We start from the raw sequence: 27052 nt of genomic DNA, 5'->3' as shown, positions 1-27052 counted from the left end.
TCGAGGGAAGCCCTTTCTCAGGGAGCTTGAAGCATCGGGGTGTGGGGGGCAGATCTGGGCTGGAGGGGGACATTTCAGAGAGGGAGAGAGCATAGGGGAGGGTGGAACCCCGGGGGGAGTGCTGAGGAGAGGGGATGGCCAAGTGTGGGGACTTTGAGGGCGCCAAGAGTCCAGGACAGGCAGCCGCAGCCAGAGGAGCAGGACTAAGGGTCTGGGCCGTCGGGAAGGGGCGTGTCCACAGGTGGGCGGCAGGCAGGCCTACGGCAGGGAGGTCATCCGTTGGCTTTAGCAAAGAGGAGGCTGAATGTACACGTTTACACATGTTGTCAAACTGACACCCCCAGACACCCCTAAAACCTAAAACATCCCCACAGGGCGTTAGCCAGGTGTGTGGACCTCCCCCTGTCTCTCAGGTGGGCTCCTCGTAAAGAGACACCCACGTGCCTACACCTGAAGAACAGCTGCCTGCCTCCTGCTCACCCCCTCCCAGACCTGAGAACAGGCAGATGGACCCCCATCACCAGCCCATGGCAGGTGCCCCCGCCCGTGCTCTCAGGCCCTCACACCCTGCATGGCCAGACCCCCTTTCACGCCTGCATCCCGCGGTGCCCCTGGCTGCTCAGACACGCCCCAGTGGCTGCAGGGGTGCAGTCCCGCAGGCTGGGTTCGAAATCCCCACTTCTCACCTGTGTGACCTTGGACAAGTGACTTAACTCAGCTGCCATGTCTTCACCTGCAAAATGGGGAGATGCTGCCTTCTCCATGGGGTGGTCATGAGGGGGCCGGACGAGGCCCCAGGCGTGAAGCCTCCAGCACAGTGCTCGGCAGGGTAGAACCCAGGGAGGCTCGCCTGCCCGGCTGCGGGGATCCCAGGGCACACACTCGCAGCCTTCCACATGTATCCACCATGCACACCCACAACCTCCCCTACTTATAGGCTTGCCTGGGCTCACACCCCACACCTACCTGCATGCACGTACGCACGTGTGTGTACCCATGATCCCTGAGCTGACATCTGTCGAAGCTGAAACATCGGGATGGACTCTGAAATTCCATTTCGAGGACCACCTTGGGACATGATGGGGACCCTCTCCGGGCCAGGAGCCTCCTCTTGGAGGATGGCCCCCAGTGAGCTCTTGTTCTCACTAGCTGCGCCCTCTGTCCCTGCTGTTTTCCAGTGGCTGAAGCAAATAGAGGGAACGGAGGCGGCCCTGACCCAGAAGATGCTAGACTTGGAGAAAGAGAAGGTAAAAGATGCAACCCCCTAGGAGGGAGGGGGGTTGACAGAGCTCAGATAATTCACTTCCCAGGAAGGCCTTGCATGTGTTTTGTATTGATTTGCATGCATTTCTAAATTTTGCTTTTGCTCTCATGGCTGTCCTGTGTAAGTATCATCCATTCACTCAGTTATTCACTTGATACATATTTTTGGAGCCTCTGCTATCCTGGACGCTATGCCAGGATTAGGAGCTCAGTAATGAATAGCGGGGTCCCTGCCTTGTCTAGCCTGCAAGCCCTTGGGGATGTATGCGTGGGAGCTGGCAGTGGCAGTGTCGTGTGGGGACATTAGGGGAGGCACTTTGGTGGTATGGAGGCACCTGGACCAGGGGCTCAGGGACATCAGGATGGAGCTCCAGGCTTCACTTGCCCCTTCTTGGCCATGAGTTTGGGAGAGACACACTGGACTTTGCTTCCTCATTGCTAATGGGGTTTCCTATCTCCGCCTCACTGGGCCATAGGGATGAGAGATAATGGACACATGGCCTGTTTTCACGTAGTGCTTGGCACACACGGTACTTGATAAACAGCGATGCCAGCTCTTCACCAGGTGCCGTGAGTGTACAGCAGGATTCATCTTACCCAGCGTGGGGATGTCAGAGAAGGCTTCCCAGAAGAGATGGTTCTTGAGCCTTCAAAGACCAAATCAAGTTTTCTAAGTAGAAATGAGAGGGGGAGGAGCAAGGAAGAGCCTAAGGCCTGGAAGCAGCGTATTGGGTGGGAAGAGCCCTGGGCTGAATCACCAGGCCTGGGTGTCTAGTCCCACTTCTGTCACCAGTGAACTGTGGCGTCTAGGGCAAGGCACTGGTCCTCTCTGGCCCTCTGTTTCCTCCTCTATAAAATCAAGTGGCTGCAACTGCTGAGCTCTAAACCTGAAACCCTCCAATCAGTAATAAAAAAGAGATTTGGGTTTCGGAGAGATCACGCTTTCAGGGACTGACTGACCAGAGAGTGGGGAGGGTGCGTACAGCAGTGAGAGTAATCAGGAGGTGGGTGATGCCACTGGTGTGGGGAGGAAGAGCCACATCTGAGAACCAGCTGCATCCAAGGTCCACTGGGATGTGACAAGAGGAATCGAGAAGGATTCCCGTAGCCCGGGGCGTGGGAACCAGGTCAGACACCTGAGAGGAAGGAAGCTGGGGGGAGTTGGGACAGGCTTGATCAAGGCTCCTGGGCCAGTGAGGCTCCTGCTGGGGATTCACGCAGGAGCAAGCAGGGCAGACCTGACATCCCTTCTCAGCCAATCACCTGGCAGGTCCCCAACTCGGTGGGACCGTCACTGTCCAGCAAGTGTGAGTAGGTTGGCTCTGAAGAGCTGCCCGGTGATGGGTTCTCACGCTGTTCTTGACCTTGGGCACCTCCTCTTTTTCAGGACCTATTCAGCAGGCAGAAGGGCTACCTGGAGGAGGAGCTAGACTACAGGAAGCAAGCCCTCGACCAGGCTTACCTGGTAGGACTGGAAGTGGGTTGCATGTTCTGATTCTTTAGACTCAGCATTACAGGCTGCTCTTCCTTTTGGGGCTGACGGCACATTTGGGCTCCTTGAAATGCTGCATGGTGCGATACCAATGCCATCTCCACATTTCGACTGGTTTCAACCCAAATGACCATACAGATAAATTGTCACTTTTTCCAAATCAGTCATGATTTTTCAAAACCATTTAGTTAGCTTGATGGTTTCTTTGGGCATACTTATTCAGTTCTAGTAATCATTTGAGATGAAGGAAAAGAAACTTTCTGCCTATTAATATTTCTTATTAATATTTCTTTATGCTTAAAGCCCAGAGAAAGTGTTCCCGTAAATAGCAAAAAGAGACAGTCACAAAGGAACAAAGGTAAAGCAATGAGTGGAGGGTGGGTGATCATCAGAACAAGAATTACTTGTGAGGTCCCGTGCAACATTGTGCCTGGGTCACAGAACTGGTTCTGGACTTACTGGTGATGAACATGAGGTGGGACCATGCTCAGGTTCATATGGCTTTGAGGGGGCATTTCCAGGATGTCCCCACAGCAGAGCGCACTTGGAGTTCAACACCACTCTTGCAGGAAGAAGCAGTGAGTATACAGAGTTTGGAGCAAGCCTTTGCTCAGATCATTTGTAGCTAAAATCATTTTACAAAGTGGGTTTGTACCTAAGAAATGCAGAATCAATAACTAAAAATCTCTGTCTCCATGAAGACAGAGAGTAGGATGCTAGGCTTAGCACAGGTGGAAGATTCTGGACTTGAAGGCTGGCCCGCCTCACTGTGACCCTTGACCCTTTGTGTCCAGGCGCTGAGGCTTGAATCCCCAGGGCAGGGGGCAGCAGATGGAGAAGGTCAGGACAGTTTGAGCCTCATCAAGAAGTGGCATTTTCCCATCCAGTCCTTACTTCTGGGCACGTGCTGTTAAGGGCAATTTAGAAATGAAAAGATACTCATCCTTTTCTTCCCTCTTTCACTTTTTTGGGTTTTCCTTGATTCTGTCCATTCTCCGTCCTTTTGCAAGCGCCCTTTGCCGCTGCACTGTACACCACCTCTGTCCTTCCCTGGCCTTCCCCAGAAAGTTCTGAGGATAACGATTTCAGGAGACAACATAGAAACTTATGGCCCAAAAAGGAGGGGGAGGCTACAGGAGAGTAAGTTTGGAAAACTCTGAGGACTTCTTGGGTCCTAAAGGATGGGCTGAGACTTCAAGAGGAACAGAGCAAGCCATGTCCAAGTTCAGTGGCTCTTGGGGCCCTCTTTCAAGGGACATCTTGCAAGACTGGTGTTTCCCAATGCACTTTGGAAAACTTGGTGTCCACCTTTGGCTCTCTAAGTGCCATGTGCAGAAAGGCCCTGGGGGCCCCTGAGTCCAGGTTCCACAGAGGAGGCCCCTGGGTGTGCTGATCCTGTCACTGGGTAGAAACGACATTCTTACCCAAAGAATATTCCAAAGCCTCAAGTGGGCTTTCAGGCACATGACGAGATTGGAGCTGTGATCAGCGCTCGGCTGACCTGAACAGTCAGGGAAGAAAAATCTCCAGAGGGTGGCAGTGCCATGGCCACGGGCAGAAGGGAGGACAGCAGGTGCCAAAGTCACACCTGTGTTCCTTTGTCGTTGAGCTGAGTGAGATGGTGCAGGGCCACAGTGGAGCTTCCGGAATTGGGTGGTGGGGTCCTGGCTGGAAGCTGGCCACATGCAGGTCTCCTAGGAGCCCAGCTGCTGCAGGGGGAGGGGGCAGCCAGCAGGCACAGGCAAGCTCCAGCTCCATGTGGATCCCTTGGCTGTGTCAGTGGACAGATTCCCACCTTCTAGTTTCCCAGGGGTGACGACTGGGGTCAGGAGAGGGGAATTTGATGCCTGCTGGCTAAGATTGGTCTGATGGGCCTGGAATTCCCTTGGGGGAGGGGGGTTAGCACAGCCATGCTGAAGCCGGGGAGGCTGCAGGAGCAGGTGGCCACAGGCACAGAGGGCCACCCGTGTTGACCCACTGCTTCAAACCTCCTCCTGCGTCTTCTTAGCAATTTCCATTAAAACGGGTGATTGGTCTATAGCATCTTTGGAAGAGAAAGAGCTGTTCCTAGCAAGGGACGTGGGTGGGGGTTTAGGATGGCAGAGAAGGAGATACTTCTCTCTTTTGTCCCTAGGTATTCCCATAAGGTAAATGTATTTAAGTGTCTCGCCGTGAGGCTGAGAAGAAATAACTTCCTCTCATGGTGAAAACTCTGAGCTTTCACAAGGATCTCCTCCCCTGGCTACTAATCTCTCATATGCTTTGCTAACCAGGGCTGTCTTGCTTTTCAGGGAGAGGAGAGAGTAATGAGGACACTGTCCCCATTTGCTTGGGGTTGAAATTGCTTTTCTAACTAGGCAGCTGAATGCCAAGTGCATGCAATTTGGGGCATATTTTCCACGCTACTCGAGATAAAAGGCGAGATTTGTTCCCAAGCTGGGGGCAGTAAATTGGAAGCCAAAGACAAAAATAAAGACCAGTTGAGTCAAACCTCTCTTTGAATCACACATCTTAAGGGGCAGTTATGACTATTTCTTCTTATTGCCCTAGTCCCCTCCTGTACAGAGTAGGGTGTCTTGATTGAACAGAGTTAAGAAGTGTTCTCAAAACCGTGTGCACAGGGCTGAAAGGGGCTCCCTCACCCCCATGCCCACCCCCGAGACCGCTGGTCACTCTGCTCGGCCCCTGCATGCCTCCGCTCCCTGTCCAAGATCCCCCAGCTGGGCCTCGCTCGGCTGCAGTGTCCTAGGGGTTCCCGTCCACCCACCTGTGATCTCCCACTGTCTGTGTGATTTGGGCTGCTCAGAAAATCCAGGAGCTGGAGGCCACTCTGTACGACGCGCTGCAGCAGGAGCCGGGGCGGCGGGCCAGCGAGGCGCTGAGCGAGGGCCAGCGGGAGGACCTGCAGGCCGCCGTGGAGAAGCTGCGCAGGCAGATCCTGCGGCAGAGCCGGGAGTTTGACAGCCAGATCCTGCGGGAACGCATGGAGCTGCTGCAGCAGGCCCAGCAGGTAGGGGCAGGGGCCCAGCTGGGTGCCACTGGCCACCATTGGCCACCATCCCCGCTTCTCCACCCCTCCTGTCCCCTCTCAGCACACTGACACCTCTGACGGGCACATTCGATGGAGAGCTGGCAGGAAATCAAGTTTCCGTGAAGCAGGGAGGTCTTCCCGTGGACGCCCTCATAGCCCACAGGTGAATCCTCAGTGATGGGGAGACGCAGGGCTCTCGGGCCCACTCTACTGCCAACTGTTTCTAAACAACACAGTCCCCACCCCAGCTAAATGGTAACACAAACCAAAGCAAGGTGTCCCCTCTTCCTCCAGCATTTGTGTTCTGTTTAAACTCAGGTTCTTGTAACCAGGAGGCGCGGGCTGGACGGTTTGCTTTGGGGCTGATCTCGTGATGATGGCTACTTGGAGGACTGGACCTGGAAGCTGTATTAGTTGTTACCTCTGAAAACCTAAATGTATTCCTAAATGTATCTGGGGTCCTGTGTGAACGTCATGTGCTGCTGAACGCACGGAGACCAGCTTCCCAGGACTCGTGAGGGGGACAAAGATGAGGACGCAGCAGTAGCTCTGGCATTCCTTGGGCGCTCACTATTTTAGATCCTTTACCTCACGGCACTCCTGCGGGTGGGATGATTATGTCCATTTTCCTGATGAGAAAACTGAGGCTCAGGAAGGTTAACTCGTGTGCCTAAAGGTCACACAGCTCATAAGGAATCCTGTCTGTGAGGAAAGATCTAGATAACCAGTGGGGGTCGATGTCACAGAAGGAGAGAGACAGAGACAGAGAATTGGAAGAAGGTGCAGGTAGAGAGCTGTGTCCGAAGCAGCAGAAGCCCCCATTAGGACTGAGAAGCAAAGATCCCTGGTGGGTTTGAGGAAGGGGTGTGGGGGGCACAGCCGACTGCATTCGGTTGAGGACTGAAAGGGCCGTGATGAAGGGGGAAAGGGTAACTGAAGATTATGACGGCGAACTCTTCATTCCACACTTCATTTGGGTGAAAGGACTTCGGGCATCCCCCGCGACCCTCCACCTGGGCTCCCGCACTGCCCCCTCTGTGCCAGTGTGATCTGCTCGCCAGCTCCTGAGTGACCTGGCTCTGATGGGCATAGCTCCTGAGCTGGTATGATGTCTGGCACATGCTAGGAATGCTGGGGACACCAGGAAGGAGAGGATGGAGATGGAGGGGAGAGGAGGGAAAAGCATGGAGGGGGTGTGACAGGGACACTGTCACTGAACCATCTCTGTTGTGGTCACATCGCTAGTGAGAAGTCCCCTGAGGTGGCCGCACCCCAGCGGGACAGATCCCGAGCATCTAGCGTGACTGGGGCTCTTCAGTTGGTGCGCACAAAGTGCCGGGGGTGCGGGGAGGTCCCTTCCCAGGGCAAGCTGTGAAGGTCCCGATGGAGGGCCCAGCTGAGCCAGGTTTTGAAGGTAAATAGGAAGAAGCCAGGTGGCCACTGGGGGAGCAGTGTTTCAGACAGCAGCAGAACAGGGGTGGTCAGCTGGAGTAGCAGTGGTTGAAAAAACAGACCCTGGGGCAAGACAGCCTGGCTTTGAACCCTGTTTTCCCACGTATTGGCTGTGTGGCTTTGGACAAGTGACTTAACCTCTCTGGGTCTCACTTTCCTGAGATGGTAATAATGCCTCCTCACTGGGATGCTGTAAGGTTTAAATGAACTATTACATGGAAAGTGCTCTCAGTAAACGTAGGGAGCGTTATTATTGCCAAGTGTAGGCTGTGAGTAGGTGTAGCAGGACCAGGACCAGACCAGGCTAAGAGCTGGGTGCTGGATTAGCTAATGCCCAGCACTGGGTGTCGTTTGCAGGACTTGCCAACTGAGTGTGAATGAAGGGGTTGATTTCATGTTCAGCAAATCCAGCTCAAAGCAGAGCATTTGTGCATTTGAACCAAAAAGTCATTACCCACCTGAGGATCCAGATCTCACGAAGGTGCTGGTTATAGTCTAAGTCCAGAATGTATGATGGATGGGCCAGTGAGCACACCCTAAAGACAAAGAGCAATGCCACATGTGGCCGTGACTCCCTGAAAAGCACCATGTCCCACATACTAAGAGAAAAAGGGACTCAGGTGATTAAAAAAAAAAAAAAGCAGAAAGCAAGCCATGCTGGCTGTGTGGCCAATTGAGGACCAGGTTCCCTTAAAGAAGAAAATCATTTAAAATACAAGTGTTTTGGAGTGTTTGTGTAAGATCATATGGGATCAATCACTTCCTTTTACATTTCTCTTGGCCTACCTAGTAAATTGCATGTACCTAAGCATGGGGAAAGTTGACTAAGAGCTTGACCCAGGGCTGGGAGCTGCTTTTCCTTTATCTCTGGAACATTTTCAAATCAGTTGAGAATTCTGCTGAGGGTAAATGGTAGATACCCTTCCTCCCACTGAAAATGCCCTCACTCTCATTAATATACACTGATATGCATCTGTCAGCCAATACCAATGACAGATGATATATCACTCTGAGGCATTAATGAGGTAGGACATGCAAATCAGTTAGTGAGTGCCTGGTGCCTGGGAGGTGTCTAGTAAAAGGAGGACTCTCTTTATATAATTACAAATGTGGATGTTGACACCCGAGGCCGCGTTCTGTTCTGTCCACCCTGGCTACTCAAAGTGTGGTCCATGGAGCATCTCCTGGGAGCTCTTAGAAATGCAGACTCTCAGGGCCCACCCCAGACCTACTGAATAGGATTCTGTGTCTACAAGATTCCCAGGGGATTTCTGTGCAAGTTAAGTTGTTAGATGCTAGTTAATCTGAGAGATACATGGCTGTGAGTTAGAAAGGGGTGTACGTGTCTGTATTAGTTTACTTGGGCTGCCATAACAAAATACTACAGACTGCATGGCTTAAACAACAGAGGCTGGATGTCCAAAATCAAGGCCTGGCTGATTGGGTTACTGGTGAAGGCTCTCTTCCTGGTTTGCAGACGGCCACCTTCTCTCTGTGACCCCACATGGCAAGGGGGACGCAGGGGGCAGATTGGGGCAAAGATGGGAGGGAGAGAGATTGTCCTTTTCTTATAAGATCACCAATCCTACCAGATTAGGGCCCCACCTATGACCTTATTAGGGCTTCAACATAAGAATTTAGAGGGGTCACAATTCAGTCCATAGCAGGGTTCCCGTTACATTTTTGGCTTTGTAAGGAAATGAGTTCTCATGCCTTCTTCCCTGACTCAGCTCAGGTGAGCCCCTCCTCCATCACATCATGCCACAGAATCCAGGGGAAAGGTTCCACCTCCTCCCTTCTCTGGGCTCAGCTCCGGAACTGTCAGCAAGGCTACGCCCTCCTGGCCTCCTGTTCTTCGTGGGTGGTTCGGAGCAGCTCTAGCTCCAGGCTTTGTCTTAAGGGTCCTGTGTCACCCTGTAGGCAGAAATGCTTGGCCAAACTCTCCCAGTGTGGCACAGATGTAACCGATGATGCCATGACGTTCACAGATTCTTGCTCCCCGCTCTCCCAGCCCAGCATCACACGTGTAACAGCAGCAGGAAGCAGGAGCCCCAGCCAGCATCTCAGTGCCTTCGCAAAAGATGCTCAGAGTTCAGAGTTCATCTGTTTTACTGGGTGTTTCCTTTAAAGGAATGGGCTGGATTTGGCTCATCCAGGTGATGCCTCGGTAGAGAGACTTTCCTTACAACAAGCCCCATGACAGCATGATGCTGGGGACAGAGAGACCCTCCTGTCTCAAGCTTTCATTCAACAGCTTATCACTGGGCACCAGTCATGTGCTGGGCACAGGTCTGGCCGCTGGAGAGGGAGCAGTGGGCAAAGTCCCTGCTTTCCTGGGGGATGTCTTTTCATATCTCACTGAGGGAAAACAAGCAACATGCATGTAGATATCAGAAACGGTGAGACTTGAGGCTAAAATGATGCGAGAGGTGAGCCATTCAGCTATTTGAAGAGAGAACAGCAAGTACAAAGGCCCTGAGGTGGGAACAGGCTTATTATGCTGGAGAAAATGTTTACATTGTTCATCAGCTGTAGTTTTCAAAGCAGTTCCCACCACATACAGGATTTTTAAAAGAGACCGTCAACCCGAAACAATAGTTGTAATGAGCATTGTTAAAACCCCAGTTTGTAGAGTATCACATGACTTGTAAAAACTCTTGGCTATCTAAGTGTTCGACCCAGTTTAATTGATGGGAAACAGAGGCCCAGGTGCCAAAACAACTTGACTAAGGCCAACCCGCCTTTAGGAAGCAGTGGCCATTCCACTAGGGGCCAGTTCTGAGTTCACGTCATACTAATTCCCTGAGGTTTACTATTTGTTTTTGGCAAGTGTTTGTCCTGAATTTGATAGAGTCTCCAGAAATCTGGCATTAAAAAAAAATAAAAATTTTGAAGAAGCCACATTTCCAATGGGAGAAGGGCGTTAGGAGCCTGAGAATTTCAAACGTGCATCACAGTGATTTTTTTTTCCCTCCAGGAACATAAAAAACAGCATTTTAAAGCTACGAATGAAGAGCTACGATGTGGCATTAGTAGCACAGGGTCTTGGGTCAGACAGGTCTGGATTCAAATCCCCCTGGCCCCGCCCAGTGTAACCTGAGACAAGGTACTTCAGCTCTGTGAGCCTCGGGTGGGTGTCCTCATCTGCAGAATGAGGACACTGCCAGCACACATCTCAAGGGTTGAGGTCAGTGCAGAATTTCTGTGAAGCATTTGGAAGAGAACCCACCATGAATTAAGCCCTGGACAGGTGTCAGCTCCTACCCGCTGCCCTGGGCCTTTCCCACCCAGCCTGGCCTCCGCTGCAGTTTCTGTCACTCACAGTAACAAGACCCCTGCTGGAGTCCCCAGCACATGCTGATCAGGCAAGTGTGGTCCAGGCTGTGCTCCAGGACTGGGAAGAGGGAGAGTGAGATGCCCTTGGCCTTGTAGAGCTCATACCTGATATAGTGAACAGAGAGGCAGGCCCTGGGTAGGGGGTGGCCGTGACGGTGTGGGGGGGGGGTTGCTGGGAGCCAGGGAGAGCCCTGCTGGTGGGGGGACCTCGACATGGACACCTGAGGGTGGGAAGGAATGGGCCCTGCCCGAAACCCCCCAAGTCTTGCCTTCATTCTTGGAAGAAGATCCCATGTGCGTGCGCTCTGGCCCCGTGTCACCTCAGCCCTTGTGCCCAGATCCAGCCTTGCATCTGCTGTCCCCCTGCCGGGGACACATTCCTCAAATGTCACCCGAGAGCGGCTGCCCCATGGCCTTGCTTAACCAGCTGCTCCCCTGATTTACTTTTCCTGTCACTTCTTACTACCTGGTCTTTGCTGACTGATTGTCTCCCCACGAGGCTCTGAGGGCAGGGGAGCTGCCGTGTCCCAGTGCCCAGAACAGTGCTGAGTGCAAGCACAGCACAGAGGCACAACACAGCACGCACCACACACAACACACAGCACACACAACACAACGCAGCACACACAACACAACACGGCACAGCACACAAAATGCACAATACATATAACACACAGCACACACAACACAGCATACGCAACACAACACGGCACAGCACACACAATGCACAATACATATAACACACAGCACACACAACACAGCATACCCAACACAACACGGCACAGCACACAATGCACAACACAATACATATAACACACAACACAAAGCACACACAACACAACACAGCATACGCAACACAACACGGCACGGCACACACAATGAGCAACACAGTACATATAACACACAGCACACACAACACAGCACAGCATACGCAACACAACATGGCACAGCACACACAATGCACAGCACAATACATATAACACACAGCACACACAACACAACACAGCATATGCAACACAACACAGCACGGCACACACAATGCACAACACAATACATATAACACACAGCACACACAACACAGCATATACGACACAGCACAGCACACACAATGCACAACACAGTACATATAACACACAACTCACAGCACACACAACACAACACAGCATACACAACATGGCACAGCACACACAATGCACAGCAAAGTACATACAACACACACAACACAACACAGCATACACAACAGGCACAGCACACACAATGCACAACACAGTACATATAACACACAACTCACAGCACACACAACACAACACAGCATACACAACACGGCACAGCACACACAATGCACAGCACAATACATACAACACACACAACACAACACAGAATACACAACAGGCACAGCACACACAATGCACAACACAGTACGTATAACACACAACTCACAGCACACACAATACAACACAGCATACACAACACGGCACAGCACACACAATGCACAGCACAATACATATAACACACAACACACAGCACACACAACACAGCATACGCAACACAACAGGGCACAGCACACACAATGCACAACACAATACATATAACACACAACTCACAGCACACACAATACAACGCAGCATATGCAACACAACACGGCACAGCACACACAATGCACAACACAATACATATAACACACAACTCACAGCACACACAACACAACACAGCATATGCAACACAACACGGCACAGCACACACAATGCACAACACAATACATATAACACACAACTCACAGCACACACAACACAACACACAACTTTCAGAACACAGCACAGCACACACAACACAGCACACACAGCACAACACACACAACACAACACAGTACAGCACACACAACATAGTACAACACACACACAACACAACACAGCACAGCACTGCCAGGCATTCTGGCAGCACTCAGCTGTATCTGACCCAGCTTGGAGCACCAGCTGCCTGTGTTGATGGGAAGAATGTGTCCCAGTTTGCCCTGGATGGCCCCTGTCCGTTTTGCCTGCATTTGGCCCATGGGATGCAGTGATGTGACATCATCAGCCTGGCCCCAGCAGGCATTTCAGCTTTCAAGCCCTATTAAGTAAGGGGAAAAGTGGGTGCAGGAAAAACATCAATCAGCCCACGGTACCTTTCCCAAGAGACTGATTCTGCACATTTGCAAAATGTTCTCCCAGAGTGAAGATTGGAGTCGATCCACTCATATAAACTTGCTTTGTCCTCTCCCTCCCCAGGCTTTATTCCCCAGCACCAGCTGGCCTACACCACAGATATCTGCTGGGACCACAAGCAATTGCAGTACCACCCTCACCCCTCACTGCCCCTCTCCCTGCCAATCCATCCACTGCACCGCAGAAGCCTTCCTAACACGGCATAGCACCACCCCTCCCCAAAGACCCTCCCTGGCTCCCCCGTGCCCAGAAGATGAAGTCCAGGTTGCTTAGCCTCACACCCTGAGCCCCCTGGGCCCTGTGCTCACCTCTACAAATGCATTGGCTGCCTCTCTCACGAGGTTCTCCTGCTCCATGTCACACCATTTTCATTTGCAATTTTTCTAACATCTACATACCAGGCTCTGTTCTAGGTGCTGGGGATACAGCACTTGCTCTCGTGAAGCTTATATTCCAGTGCAGGGAGACAGATCAGTGATGGCACATAGAAGGGGCTCCATAAATGTTGGTTCACTGATGGTCACACCAACCCTCTGAGTGGGAACCATTGATGCAGTTTCACAGGTGAGGTGAGTGAGTTCTCAGAGAGGGTAAGCAACTTGCCCAGGGTCACACAGCCAGGAAGTGGCGGAGCTGGGATGTGAACCCATGTCATCAGATGGCAAAGCTCTTAAGCACTGCCCCTTCCAGCCTCCCATGACTGGATGAGAGACTGACCCCAGTTATTAAAAAAAAATTCAGGAAAGACTAGAATGAGAATCAGCTTCTCAGGCTGATTTTTTTAAATAAAATTATTTATTTACTTTTTTTTCACTTAATCTTTTTTAAAAATTTTATATTGGGGCATAGTTGATTTACAATGTTGTATTAGTTTCAGGTGTACAGCAAAGTGATTCAATTATACATATACATATATCCATTGTTTTCAGATTCTTTTCCCATATAGGTTATTACAGAATATTGAGTAGAGTTCCCTGTGCTATACACTAGATCCTTGTTGATGATCTATTTTATATATATTAGTGTGTATATGTTAATCCCAAACTCCTAATTTATCCCTTCCCCCAACCATCTTTCCCTTTTGGTAACCGTAAGTCTGTTTTCAAAGTCTGTGAGTCTGTTTCTGTTTTGTAAATAAGTGCAAAAAATGGGCAGAAGATCTAAATAGACATTTCTCCAAAGAGGTCAAAAAAGCACACGAAAAGATGCCTAACATCACTAATTATTAGAGAAATGCAAATCAAAACTACAATGAGGTATCACCTCACACTGGTCAGAATGGCCATCATTAAAAAGTCTACAAACAATAAATGCTGGAGAGGGTGTGGAGAAAAGGGAACCCTCCTGCACTTTTAGTGGGAATGTAAATTGTACAGCCACTATGGAGAACAGTATGGAGGTTCCTCAGAAAAACTAAAAATAGAGCTACCATATGATCCAGCAATCACACTCCTGGGCATATATCCAGAGAAAACCATACTTTGAAAAGATACATGCACCCCAGTGTTCACAGAAGCACTGTTTACAATAACCAAGACATGGAAGCAACCTAAATGTCCATCAACTGATGAATGGATAAAGAAGATGTGGTACATATATACAATGGAATATTACTCAGCCATAAAAAAGAATGAAATAATGCCATTTGCAGCAACAAGGACGGACCTAGAGATTATCATACTAAGTAAGTCAGAGGAAAACAAATATCATATGATATCACTTATATTTGGAATCTAAAAAAAATGATACAAATGGACTCAGGCTGATTTTTAAAGCCCAGAAGTTGCTCCTGGGAGATTTTTGCAAATCCTTCGAAAGCTGTAAAGCATTGTCCTCCCTCCACGTGGCATTGTGATTTACAAGGCACTTTCCCCCAGGTCCCCATTTCACCCCCAGGGTTACAGGGTCACTGTGCAGTTATTACAGAAGAGGCATTCCACACAGAGAGATGATTTGATTACATGACTCTCCAAAGTCCACCCTCTGGTAAATTTGGGGCCCGGGATCCAAGCAAGGGTCTAGCCGAGTTCTGTGCTCATTCTCAGATGCTCTCTGCCTGCCCGCCTTGCAAGGGGGTCTCTGGAGGGCGGTCACAGTCTCCCTCAGGTGAAAGAGAATTAGAAACATACTGGGTTTCTCGTCCTTTATAGAGCACGTACTCTCTGCCGACTTTGCTATAAGTTCTTTGCACAGATTCACTTGCTAAATCCTCAGATGTGGGCAACACTATTACCCCCAATTTACAGATAAGGAAACCAAGGCCAGAGAGGCTGAACTACTTGCCCAAGGTCACATATCTGAGAGCAGAAGTATTTTTCATCTCTCTTCTGTGCAATCCATCTTCTGTTTTGCTGCCAGTGTGATCTTTCCAGAATCAAAATCTCATTATTTCCTTATTTGAAATCCTTCATGAGTTCTCCATGACACCCCCAAATCTGCAAACTCCTCATCGGGATATTCCAGACCCTCTGAGCTCTGCCCATCCTGCACTCCCAGCTCCCTGCAAACACACACACCATTCCTTCTGCCTGGAGTTCCCTTCCCTCTTTGGTGTCTGGAAAACCACAGTGGGCTGGGTTTTGTGTTTCCTCTGGACCCCCCAGCCCACACTTCAACTCCTTACCCACCTCACCTCTGCTCAAGTGTGATCTTCCCTGAGCACCCATATGAAATCGCACCCCATTCCTTCCTTACCCCTGCTCGACTTTCTCCGTGACATCTGTATTCATCCAGGGCACCATCTATGTATTTGCATAATACCGTTGTCTGAACCTGATGGGACCACAAACTCCTCGAGGCCCCGGGCATATTGAGCCATATTTGCCGAGTGGGTGAATGTGCCCACAGTGGTGGTTCTCAGAGCGGGGTCCCCCCGACCAGCAGCAACCGCATCACCTGGGGACCTGTGCGGAATACAGCTTCTCAGGTCCCACCCTGAACCGCTGAGTCAGAAACTCTGAGGAAGGGCTCCTGGGATCCGCAGGGCCTCCAGGTGATGCTGACCTGAGTTTGAGAATCTGGACAGAAGGCTTCTCCGGGCTGATGATGGGTCCACAGGCTTAATTTGGGCTGACCTGAGTCGCCGCCCTTCAGCCCGACAGCATTCTCCAGAGGAGTGAGGTCTCCATGTACATTCAGGACGGGCAAGGCTGTAGCCAGCTAAGCAGCTGTCTGGGGGTATCAGCCCTTAAGGGGTGTTGAAGTGCTATTGGACACGTGACAAACTGGAAAAGGTTGTACTTACCAGACCCCCTGGGTGGGATGCTGTGTGGAACCGGAGGGACGGATTGATAAACCACCGAGGCTTGGTGTGCACACCTAGGGGCATTCGGCAGGCGCAGAGCCAGGTAGGTGACCAACTGTCCCTGTTTCCCCGGGACTGATGAGTTTCTCAGGACTCTGGACTTTCAGTGCTAATACCAGGAAAGTCCCAGGCAAATGGGGACAGTTTGTCATCCTAAAACCTAGCACCACGTGGGCTTCTAAGAATCTGAGTGGATGCTACAGCCACGCCTACCACTGGCACTCATCTCTGCACCAGCTCCCAGGCTCCAGCTAAATAAATCTTGGACAAGTCATTTGGTGCTACTTCAAATCCATGATCTTTATTAACCTGCCCAAGGCACCTCTGTGTCTTGGTCTAGTCTTGATGTTTATGTTTTTAAAAGAGTACGCACTGTATAATTCCATTACCATGCATTTCAAGAACAGGCAAAATCTACTTTTAGTGACAGAGGTCAGAATAGAGTCACATGGGGGCCTGAGGGAGCCTCCTGGGTGCTGGAGAAGCCCTCAGTCTTGATTCAGGGGGTGGAGAGACAGGCCTGCACACGTATAAAAGTTAGTCGAGCTGCCCACTTAGTATTTGTATGTGTCACTGCTTATATGCCACACCACGATAAACAACGAAGAGTAAGGTTTGAACCTGGAAATTTTACTTTTTCTGATACAGAACTTAATGTGTTGCAGAGAATCCGAGAATTGGAGGATAAACTGGAGGTCCAGAAGCGACATCTGAAAGAGCTGGAGGAAAAGGTGAGTGGTGTGAGCTCAGACCACCCTGTGGGCTTCTCTCCATGAGTCGTTCACATGGAATATTCTCTTCTCCTGTCAGTTTCATAAAACCCAAGGAATGGCCTCTGTCTCCAACTCTCCCTTCTCTGCCCATGTCCCCCAAACTGGCAGTCCAAGAAATAGGTAGCCCCATCAAGTACTTTTCTAGGGAAGAAAAACATAGTCTGGGGGCTTCCCTGGTGGCTCAGTGGTTGAGAGTCCACCTGCCGATGCAGGGGACACGGGTTCATGCCCCGGTCCAGGAAGATTCGACATGCCGTGGAGCAGTTGCACCCGTGAGCCATGGCCGCTGAGCCTGCACGTCCGGAGCCTGTGCTCCACAGTGGGAGAGGCCACAACAGTGAGAGGCCCGCGTACCGCAAAAAAAAAAAAAAAGAAAAGAAAAAAAAGAAAAGTACAGTCTGGGATCAACTTTGTGTGAGCGAGGAGGAGGGTGTCTTTTTTTTTTTTCCACAAAAGACCTTCAGGTGAACCCCTCTGACACTACCTCACCTTCTTTTGTGAGCCATAAACCAGCCACAGATATTGGACTCATTCACCTTGAACGACATATATGCCAAAAACCAGTGAGTGTTCTTAGAAGTCTCCTCCCTCCAGCAGGAAGTATGGCTGACACCCAGCCCCATTGTCTTCCTATGGCTATCACCATTTTAAGGGTGAGAACGCTGAGCCTGAGAAAGATTCAGACACTTGTCCATGATCCCACAGCTGGAAAGGGATACCCGGGGGTCTCCAGGGATGTCACACCAGTGCCCCCGCCACACGGTGTTGGTCCAGATGGACAAATGAGTCCACACATGTGGCATCTTTGTCAGGGCACTTTCCACTTCCTGTCCATCCACTAGCTTTTATTCATCTCTTTATCCAAGAGAGTTCTTGCCACAGAATAGGGCATCATCAGATGTTTGCAGAATGAGTTATAGATGAGTAGAGAGAAAAACTACAACTGCACATTTTGTATCGCAGCAGTATGCTCCCATGTGGGAACAGGTGAAGGGCTCTGAACCCATCAGGGTGGTCCATTGGGGACCATGTGCCCCAGGAAGCTTGAGGGGTGATGTGCCATCACCCCAGGGAAGCAGATGGAGAAAGGGCATTTCTGGGCTTCAGGTATCTGAGGCTGGTCTTTGGAGAGAGGAAGCCGTCTCATTCCATGCACAGAGTTAGGCCAAAGTCAAGAAAGCCACCAGAGAGCAGATTCAGGGCTATCTACAAATGGGCTGACAGCCCACTCTGTTTAGAGGGAATCAAATACAATGGCCCGAAGAGACAGAACAGCTCTTCAGATGGTACACCAGCTTTCTCTCCTGGGAGTCAGCTATTACACAGGTTAATTCACCTTCCTGGCATCTTCCCATCTGCACCTGGAGCCCTGGGGCCTCCCAGCCTGCACAACCAGCAGGGGGGCAGCAGAGGGTCATGGCTGGAGGATTTGGGCCAGTTCTCCTGTTGGCGCCCTGGAAATCCCAAGGAAATTCGGTTTAAGCAGATTCCTAGAGTCCCCATCTGCTGCATGCCATCCCCCCTCCTCAGCTTCCAAGGTTATTTTGAGGAGCTGAGGGGATCTCAAGGATACTTCAAGGATTTCCCCATGGGCACTATTGGCCTGGGCTGGTAGAAAAATAACTCCAGCCACCATGGTCAGTGGTCAGGAACTCTGTTCCTGCCACACTCCACAGGCTGGTCTTGGCAAGGACCTCCCCTACCCCGGGCCTCAGTTTCCTCATGTAGAATATGAAGAGCTAGGTGATTCTAAATGCCCCTTCTAGCTCTAACTTCCAATGATTCTAAATTTTGTTTAAAATTTGGTGGCTGTCTGTTTGGATTTTCATTTTTTCAATAAGAATTTAGGGGAGCTATTACCTTGATTTGGAAAAAAAATAATGAATTATTTTCAAAAGCCCTGGATAATGTTCAGACATGTTTCACCTAATCACCAGCAATTGTTTTTGAATAAAGCAAGTAATAAATAAACTAAGGGAAAAAAACTCTACTCTCAAACTGACCTGTGTAATTTTTCATTCCCTTAAAGCCAATTTTTTCTGCAATTTTTTTCTTTTTAAAGTAGACTAATCAAATGGCACAAAAGATTTTAAACAGTGGAATCTCTTGGGAGAGTGGGCCCTGGCAGGGATGGTATAGGGGCCAGTCTGCAGGTCGGACTGGATGACCTGTGACCTGGGTGGAATCTTCCTTGATCCTTGTACGCATGTCATGCCTGGCCTTTGGTGGGACCATCAACTATGACTATTAGAGAGTTCTTCCTCTATATATACTGTCCTGCCAGGTTCTTCAAGAAAGTCACACCTCTGCACCAAAAAGCCCTGGTCCATGGTGTACATCTCCCCTGTCTAAATTAGCCAGATGTTTGGGGACTGTGTAGGGACAACCCAGCCTGGGTGACACATCCCACAGGATGGGTTTCTCGGGTGAAATCAGCTCCTAAAGCCCACTGACTTCCTGTTTCTCTTTCCAAACCCAGCCCCAGTGGTGTAGTTCTTGTGAAATGCTGTCATTGAGTTCCATACTACATATCTTACATCTTTTTTTCTTTTCTTTTTTTCCCCCTCATTTTCTTTTGGTCTTATTTTATAGTTTTTGTTCCTTTTTTTGTTTTTCTCACTAGCATTCATTCTGTGGCCTTGATGACTTCAGTGAGCCAAGAACTCGGGTTGGTATCCTTTCATTTTCACTGATAAAAATGATTTTTCTAAAAAGGAGACTTCCTCCCAGCTCTGACTGTAACATTCCTTTAGGTGCCATGGAAGGTGGCCTTGTGGTAGATTGCTCCTCGTCAGGCTCACTGGCCCCGGGGCATCCGGGGGTCACTGGCGAGTTCCACCTCTGAAGGGAAGATCAGGGAGCTCTCTGTGAATAAGATTGGACAATGGGGACCTGGTTGTCCCCCTGTCGTATTTTATCTTGAGAAGGCGGTTGTGGCTTTTCCCAAAGGTTCTTTCTATTTTGGCTTTGGTTTTGGGTGCTCTCTATTGCCTGTGGGACAGTAAATTCACTGTAGGGTCCAGACCAGGGTGGGCTTCTGGGATCAGGGGTCTGCAGGAGTAGGAGGCTGATGGGCAAGTCCATGACCTGCATACAAAATGCTCAGGAAGCCTGTGTAAAGAGCCCAAGCTCCTTGCCTCTCCCCCACCACCTGCCCTGGACCCCAGGCCTGGTTTTGATGCCATCCCGGCAGCTGGTCCTTCTCTGATCATTGGACCCTGCGTGTCTCATCCTGAGTTCCTTCTTTGGCACCCAGGCCTCCCCCATTCTCCCTGTTGTGAGTGCCCACCATGGACTGGGGTCTGTCAGGGCCCCTAGAGTCTAGAATTCTGCTGCTGAATCCAGCCCAGGTGAGGGCCCTGTGAATTCTGAGGATGCCCACAGCCTACTAGCCGCCTGGACCCCCAGGCTGAGCTCTGACACTTGTCCCTGCCTGATGTCCTTGTGGATACCCTGAGCCCAGTCCCTGCACACAGGGCTCTTCCTTGGATCCTCTGTGCCCCAGTCCTAGGACAGCGCTTGGCACATGGTTGATGCTCATTCCGTGCTTGTGCAGCAAATAAAGGAATGATCCCAGGTCTGATCAGACTGGGAGTGGGGGTTGCCATAGTGGGTTGGGGGTGGGTACTGGGAGATAGGCCATCTGAACCCTATTTCCTCACTCCCTGGATTGTTGGGGAAGGTCCCTCAGTGGGCTCAGCTGGAGAGTTCAGGACAGTGATGGGAACAGGTGAGGGCAGATAAGCCAGGGGCTTCCCCAGCCATTCTCACCCTTGGTTCTTATGTCATGTCAAATTATTTTTTAATTTTCCAGGATAGAAAAAGAGCTTATGGAATAAACTGAGTCCTATGGCAAACCCAACCCCACTCAAACAAAAATTCAACAGCAAAACAAGCTATTCCAAGCCCAGAAACTGAAACCAGAATTCACAGATACTACACGACAGCTTGAACGGGAGGCATTTAGGATCTATGGCTGGGTCCTGGCTGGGCCGAGCTGTAGGAGCTCTGCAAGGATGATGGGGAATTTGTCAAGCTCAGGGCCACATCCAAGTCCCCACTGTGGCACCTTCAAGAGCCCGAGGGGCAGAGACCTGAATACCAGGAAACTAAGTGCAATTACTAGAAATGGATTGATTGGAGAGCCGCTGCACTGTCTGGGGACAGACTGCATCCTTGTCCCTGCACAGCATGCCTCCCCTAGCTGTGGTGTGTGTGCCTGGCTAGACACTGACTGTGTACATATGTCTTCATGAACTGTGCCGTGTGCATCCTGGAGTCTATCAGCCAGAGTGACTTGCAAATGTCCCTGTGATCTGAACCCAAAGTCAAGCCCCAGTCAACAAAACCCTCCAGATCTGTGTGCAGCTGAATTCAGCAGCTGTTGGCCAGAGAGAGAAGACTGGAGCCTCGCCCACTGTGGATGGTGGACCCCAGGACCTCGGATTTACAAGGGGGAAGGCACAGCCTCCATCACTGTTGAGGGTGAAAGTCCCAGAGCTTGACTGCACCTGGGCCATTGTAGAACAAGGATTGAGAGGTGGACAGCGTCCCCGCCTAGACCACTCTCGGGCTGTCTCACATCTGGGTGGTAATTTGCAAGGAGCTGGCCAGGAAGAAATGCTGGGTTGTGGAGTGATCCCTGGAGCACACGCGGGAAATGAGGCTCCTTCCGCAGTGGTCTGAGACCAGGTCCACTTTCTTACAACCTCGGAGGAGGAGACAGCCACTCCTGATCCCAGGAGACCTGCCTCTGCACCACACCTCCCAGGAGAACGATGGATTGGGTGGGGCTGCCAAGGAGGCCAGGACACCAGCTGGTGGAAGTCAAGCCCAGGAGCAAATCCTGGAGAAGAGAAGTTACTTTTGGATGTTGTTGCTGTTGTTATTCTAGGGTGAGCAGGTGGTTGGGGGAGCATCTCCAGGAAAAGGCACCTGCTCATATGACTGATCCCTCCCAAACTTTTGGAAGGAAGACGTTGGGAATCAAAATAGATCAAGTGAAATGGAAGGTAGTGAATGTGAAGGAAAGGACAGCTGCATCTTGTTGGAAGGAGCAGCTGAAGGCAAGGATGGGTTGATCCCAAGGATGGAAAGATTCATTGCTCTGTGTTTGTTGGGCTGCAAGAGCAATCCTATAATTTCTAGTGAGAATAACCTTTGGTGAAAACTAAAATGACTGAAATTCAGGCTACCAAAGGAATCAAGGAGGGCAGGGAATCCAACAGAAGAGCTGAAAGTTCTCGGATAAACCCAAGGATGGAGAAGGACATGGAGCTCAGCACAGAAGGGGCACCCAACCAGATGGAGAGGGATACTCAAACCAAACCAAAGGATTAGGGGGCTCTAAGAAAACACACACCCAAGACAGCTGAGAAGTGATCATTCTCTTTTGAAATCTAAACCCAAAGCACCACCACAGCAGCCCCCATGACTTTCCCACATCTGATAACCAAAAGCAAATGAACTGATGTCTTTGCTTGAAAAAAGCAGGCATCTGAGAACTCTAGGCGGCAATGGGAATGTGGAACCATGCCGCAAGTGAAAATGAAAAGCACGTCTGCTTTCTCTGGGGCCAAAGAAACACAGAGAAGCCTTGCTTTGCTAACTTAGCAGCAGAAGTCCAGGAGGTGTGCAAGGGTCTCTGGGAAGCTAGTCCCACAGCACAGAGTGTCCATCCCTCCCTGCTGCAGGAGTGTGGGCCTCATGCCCTCCTGCCCTGTGCTTCTGTCTTCTCAGCTCTCCCACTCAGACAACAGGATGCCAATGGGAGTGGCTTGAAGTCAGACCCATCCAGGTCCACTCCTAGACCAGCCACTCCCCTGCAGTGGACACTGGCAAAGTATTTGCCACTCAGAGTCTTTATTTCTTCATCTGTGGAATGGGGGTGATAGTTCCCACATAGCACCTCACAAGAGGTCTTCTTTGGGCACCACTAGACAGTTAGACCCAAAGACTCTCGGATACTGGCAGGAGATGCAGCAGGCAGCATCTGATGCACCCCTGTGGAAGTCGTCCTCCAAGGAGACCATACGGCCCACAGGGGACCAGGAGCCAGTCTCTTTGGCCCCCAGGAGACAGTTCAGGTGCGAGCCAGTGAGGCTCATACAGGGAGGTGCAGGGAGCCAACAACGAGTCGGCATTTCTTGTGACAGTCCCAGGCATCGCTTCCAAGGTTCCTGCCAGGGACAGGCCCAGTCACAAGAGCCACAGGGGGCCTCAGAGTTCTGGCGGCCCACCAGGTGCGTACTCATGTACTCATACGTCATCCTCTGCACCCAGATGAGACACACAGCTCAGAGCTGCTGTTGTGCTTGTTGCCTAGTAATGCAAGTGACCTTCTGCCCAGATGTGGTTTCCAGGTGGTAGAGCTACAGACTCAACGGAAGCCAAGTCAGTTTCTCACACAGAAAGGAGAAGGGTTGGGTCCACCCTTTACCACCAGCCTCCTCACAGATCTACTTGGGGGGGTGAAGGGAGAGCCCAGGTCAAGTTCCTGACACAGGGACGCCATGCTATGCCACTTAAATGTGCTGTTTCCCACTCCCCTCACATCTCACCCCTCCCCTCCCCTCACACCTCATACTTCATTCCTCCCCTCCCCTCACTCACTACCCCCCCCCATATCCCTCAGTCCTCTACAGGCAGTGGAAACCAGTGAGGGGCAGGGTAGAAAAGTCCAGGGGGCAGACCGTGCCCCGCCGCCACCGTCTGGCAGCGGTGTGGGCCCGGAGACCAGCCCTGCGGGTGACCAGCCATCCGGTTTGCCCAGGGCAGGACTTCCAGTTCTAAAATGGGGAAGTCCTGGGCACACTGGGCATTCCCCGCACCCCCCCCCCCCCGCTGCACTTACTGAGTTGGAGTCGGGTGAAATGCAACACGGGGGCGTGTGCGGGAGCTGAAGCGTCTAGAGTCCGCTCACCCTAGAGGTCCCAGGTGCACTGACTCGGTGCCCAGGGCCCTGCGGGCGGAGGGGGGGGCGGGGCTGGGGGGCGGGGGCGGGGGGTGGATGATGGCGCCGCAGGTGCACTGCGCACGCGCAGGCCCTGGTCAGGGGCCCTGGTCACCTGGAGAGCTGGACTCTGCGATTTAGCGCCCACTCAGCACCTTTCTCGGCGAATCCATCATTCTCTCTCCTTCCACTGGCCAGCCCTCCTTCCCTCTTTCTGGGTTCTCGCGTTCCGCAGTTGAGCCTCAGGGTCCGGGGCTCCTGCTCTCCCCTCACCTTCCAGAACCAGCTTGTGAAGAGCTGATAAGCGGGAATCCCACCTGCTGCTTCCAGTACAGAAAAGCACGTTTGTTTCTCTTTTCTCACATTTAACCAGGACCTGATAGAGGCCTGCCAAATTGGCGATCCCAACCAGCCGATTTGGGGTGCCCTCCAGGTTGTCTGAGAAGCCTCGGGGACTCCTGCAGACCCCGCACTGTGACCCTGGTTCCAGCTGAGGGGCAGAGCTGCCGGTCTCCAGAAGCCTGGCCTCCTCGCACCTCCCTCCCAACCCTCCTCCCGCCCCCTCCCCACCATCTCTCTGGGGCTGCCATTTCATCTGAAGTGGGGACCCCTGCGTCCTGCTCTCAGCCAAGCTCTGTGTCCTTCCTGTGATTGCCCTCAGCCTTGGGGAACCTCACCCAGGCTGCGAATGATGCAGGGCCACATCCTTACAGAGGTTTCACGGCCATCTGTCCCCTTCCCTCAGGTCTCCAGCCCTGAGAAGCCCGCAGGGGTGATAATCCACAGGCAAGCCGCGTTCCTGTCCTTCTCCCTCAGACACAGATGGTTCATTCCAAATGAAGCCCACAGTCTTAGTTACTTCTCCAAAAAAAGTCTGAAGACACTTCCCCAGGCAGAGGCCCTGGGGCTCAAATGCCCTTTACCTGTCCCAGCTGCACCTTTCCTCCGGGCTGCTCCCCTAAGAAAGGTCTAGAATACCTGCTTCCTCCTCCTTGCAGGCCTGGCACATGATTTTTTAGTTGGTCACTTGGCCCCAGTCAGCTATCAATTAATCCTTCTGCTCGAGGATGCTCCTGGCAGCTAAGGCCCCTGGGAGCTCATTGTGCCAGGCACAGGACCAGGCACTTGAGAGCTAAGTGACTCGTGCAACAGCAGGGAGGGGACTGCTGTTCATCTCATTTTGCAGGGAGCTGGGTTAAGTGCCTAAGATCTTGGCGCATAAGAGACAGAGCTGGACACAGCCCAAGCAGGCGATCTGAACTACATGTTGCTTCTGCCTGTCACGCACAGCCTGCATGCCGCATTCACTGTGTGCCTGGCGCTGTGCACTGCTTACCCTACAGCCACTCATTTATGCCTCAACAGCTCTTGATATGGGTACTATTTTCACTACCCACGCCCACCTTTTATGAGGAGTTAAGTGATTTGTCCAAGATTCCATCCAAGAAACACCGGAGATCTGAGTTGCCCCACTGCGCCCCCTCTTGGCCGATTCCCCACCCTGCTGCCTCTGACCGCTCCGCGTCTATTGCAAGCCCCCTGCGCCACCCTACACAGCCACTTTTGAGGAAGTGGATTTTAATTTTTTTCCTTTGCATTATGGCTTATTGCAGGATATTGAATATAGTCCCCTGTACTCTGTAATAGGACCTTGTTGGGTTTAAAAAAATCTTTTTTCCATTATGGTTGGGAAATACACGCTTAAAACACAATTTTCTCCCAACCCAGACAACCTCTCCACTAAGGTAGACAAGAAAGAAAACAATTTTATCATCGAAAGAGCATCAAACCAGAATGTGATGTGCATCACAGACCATCCGCTAAGAGATTTGCAAAGACAGAAAAGAATCTCACTTCTTGTTAGCCAAGGAGATACAGCCCAATTTGTACAGGTCCTCAGGATAAACAATAATTTGTTGTCACGTAAGAGAACACTATTTATTACATATAGGTCACCCTAAATCCACCTGGCCATTGGAGTGACCTTCTGTGTTTGTTCATTTGTCTTGTACAAAGAAAAGTGGAATTTCTCGTATCTCTATGACAGGAGGTGGTTTTGCAACTTGGAGCCGGGAGACCAGGAAGTTAGGCTCTGACCCTTCCACAGGAACTGGGAGACAGGGTTCTATTTTCCTTGGGTGTTTGCATGCCAAAGAGATAGCTCCCAGGATCTTCAGAAACACGTTCCTGGGTCAGAAAAGCAGCAAAAGGCCTATATAGCTTTTAAAAGAATCAACATATATTTCAAAGAGATGAAGAAAGAATGACAAGTTTTCTAAAGTAGGTGCTCTCAGAAAAGGGTGGGGGAAGTCTCTTCCATCATTTTTTCACAGGGAGGATTAAGTCCCGTAGTTTAAATTTCTATTTATTCCTGCACCGCTCTACATCAGGCCTATTTATTGCACTCTTCCCTGGCCAGCTCCTTCCGTTCTCGCCTCCTGCACCCCCCACGGTACCCCATCCTCAGAGACCTGTCCAGGACCCTCCTTGGCTCTAAACACTCCAGGGACCCCCTCGCTTCCCACACAGAGATGCCATGTCCTGGAGTCCAAGGTCCACAGGGATATGGCTCCAAGTCACCTTCTGTCCTGGGTCCTCACTTCCCCCTTCAGTGTGTGCACTGGGCCAGCCAAACCCGACCACTCCCACTCCCTTCACCTGTCCTGACTCTGTCTTGGGGCTTTGGTCCTGAGACTCCCTCCACCTGGAGGAGCCTTCTGCCCACCTCTGCCATCTGTGATGGGTCATTCCTTGGCCACCTATACAGCTTCAGGCTCCTCCACAGCAGGATGTGTTTCCTCCTGTTCGGGATCTGGGTTCATCCCTTACCCCTTGAGTTTTGGAGTCAGACTTGGATTTGAATCCTGACTCTGCCACTGCCCATCTGTGGGGCCTGGCCAACTCCCCCAGCTTCCAGAACCTCTGTTTCAGCATCTGTAAAATGGTTATGAAAATGCCCACCTCCTGGGGTTTCCAGGAGAATCGTACTAGGTAAGGTGAGATGACCCAGTGCAGTGCTGGTTTCTCTTCCCCTTCCCCTAGTAAACTCCAAGCCTGTGATAAATGTTTGCTGGACTCAGAAAGGAGGTTTAGAACTTCATTTATTACCTGGTGAACACTTGAGTCTCACTGCTGAGAATTTATAACATTCTGATGGTCCTGCCTAGAAATCTTATTTTCCCTCTTTGTACACATTATTAAGTTTTTAATTCCAAGTGACTTTGCTGCTTTGTGTGAGTGCAGGC

At 51.0% G+C, this 27052-nt stretch overlaps 1 protein-coding gene across 2 annotated transcripts in view; it reads left to right on the top strand.

Moving 5' to 3' along the window:
• JAKMIP1 (janus kinase and microtubule interacting protein 1) overlaps positions 1-19830 on the top strand; it is a gene marked incomplete at both ends in the record, with an annotated part of 72643 nt that extends 52813 nt beyond the window's left edge. The window contains 5 exons of one of the 2 annotated variants that reach the window (XM_081233708.1): positions 1179-1247; positions 2651-2728; positions 5562-5765; positions 16748-16813; positions 19448-19830. In XM_081233708.1, the coding sequence (XP_081089834.1) occupies positions 1179-1247; positions 2651-2728; positions 5562-5765; positions 16748-16813; positions 19448-19498 (468 nt within the window). Of the gene's footprint in view, positions 1-1178; positions 1248-2650; positions 2741-5561; positions 5766-16747; positions 16814-19447 lie in introns of both variants that reach the window. The other variant, XM_081233707.1, reaches the window with a different exon arrangement.
• Between the last annotated feature and the right edge of the window lie 7222 nt (positions 19831-27052).

Source organism: Mesoplodon bidens, assembly GCF_964165515.1.
Source record: "Mesoplodon bidens genome assembly, chromosome: 1".
NCBI classification, from domain to species: domain Eukaryota; kingdom Metazoa; phylum Chordata; class Mammalia; order Artiodactyla; family Ziphiidae; genus Mesoplodon; species Mesoplodon bidens.
The sequence above is the reverse complement of the archived record's forward strand: the minus strand, read 5'-3'. Positions and strand labels throughout refer to the sequence as shown.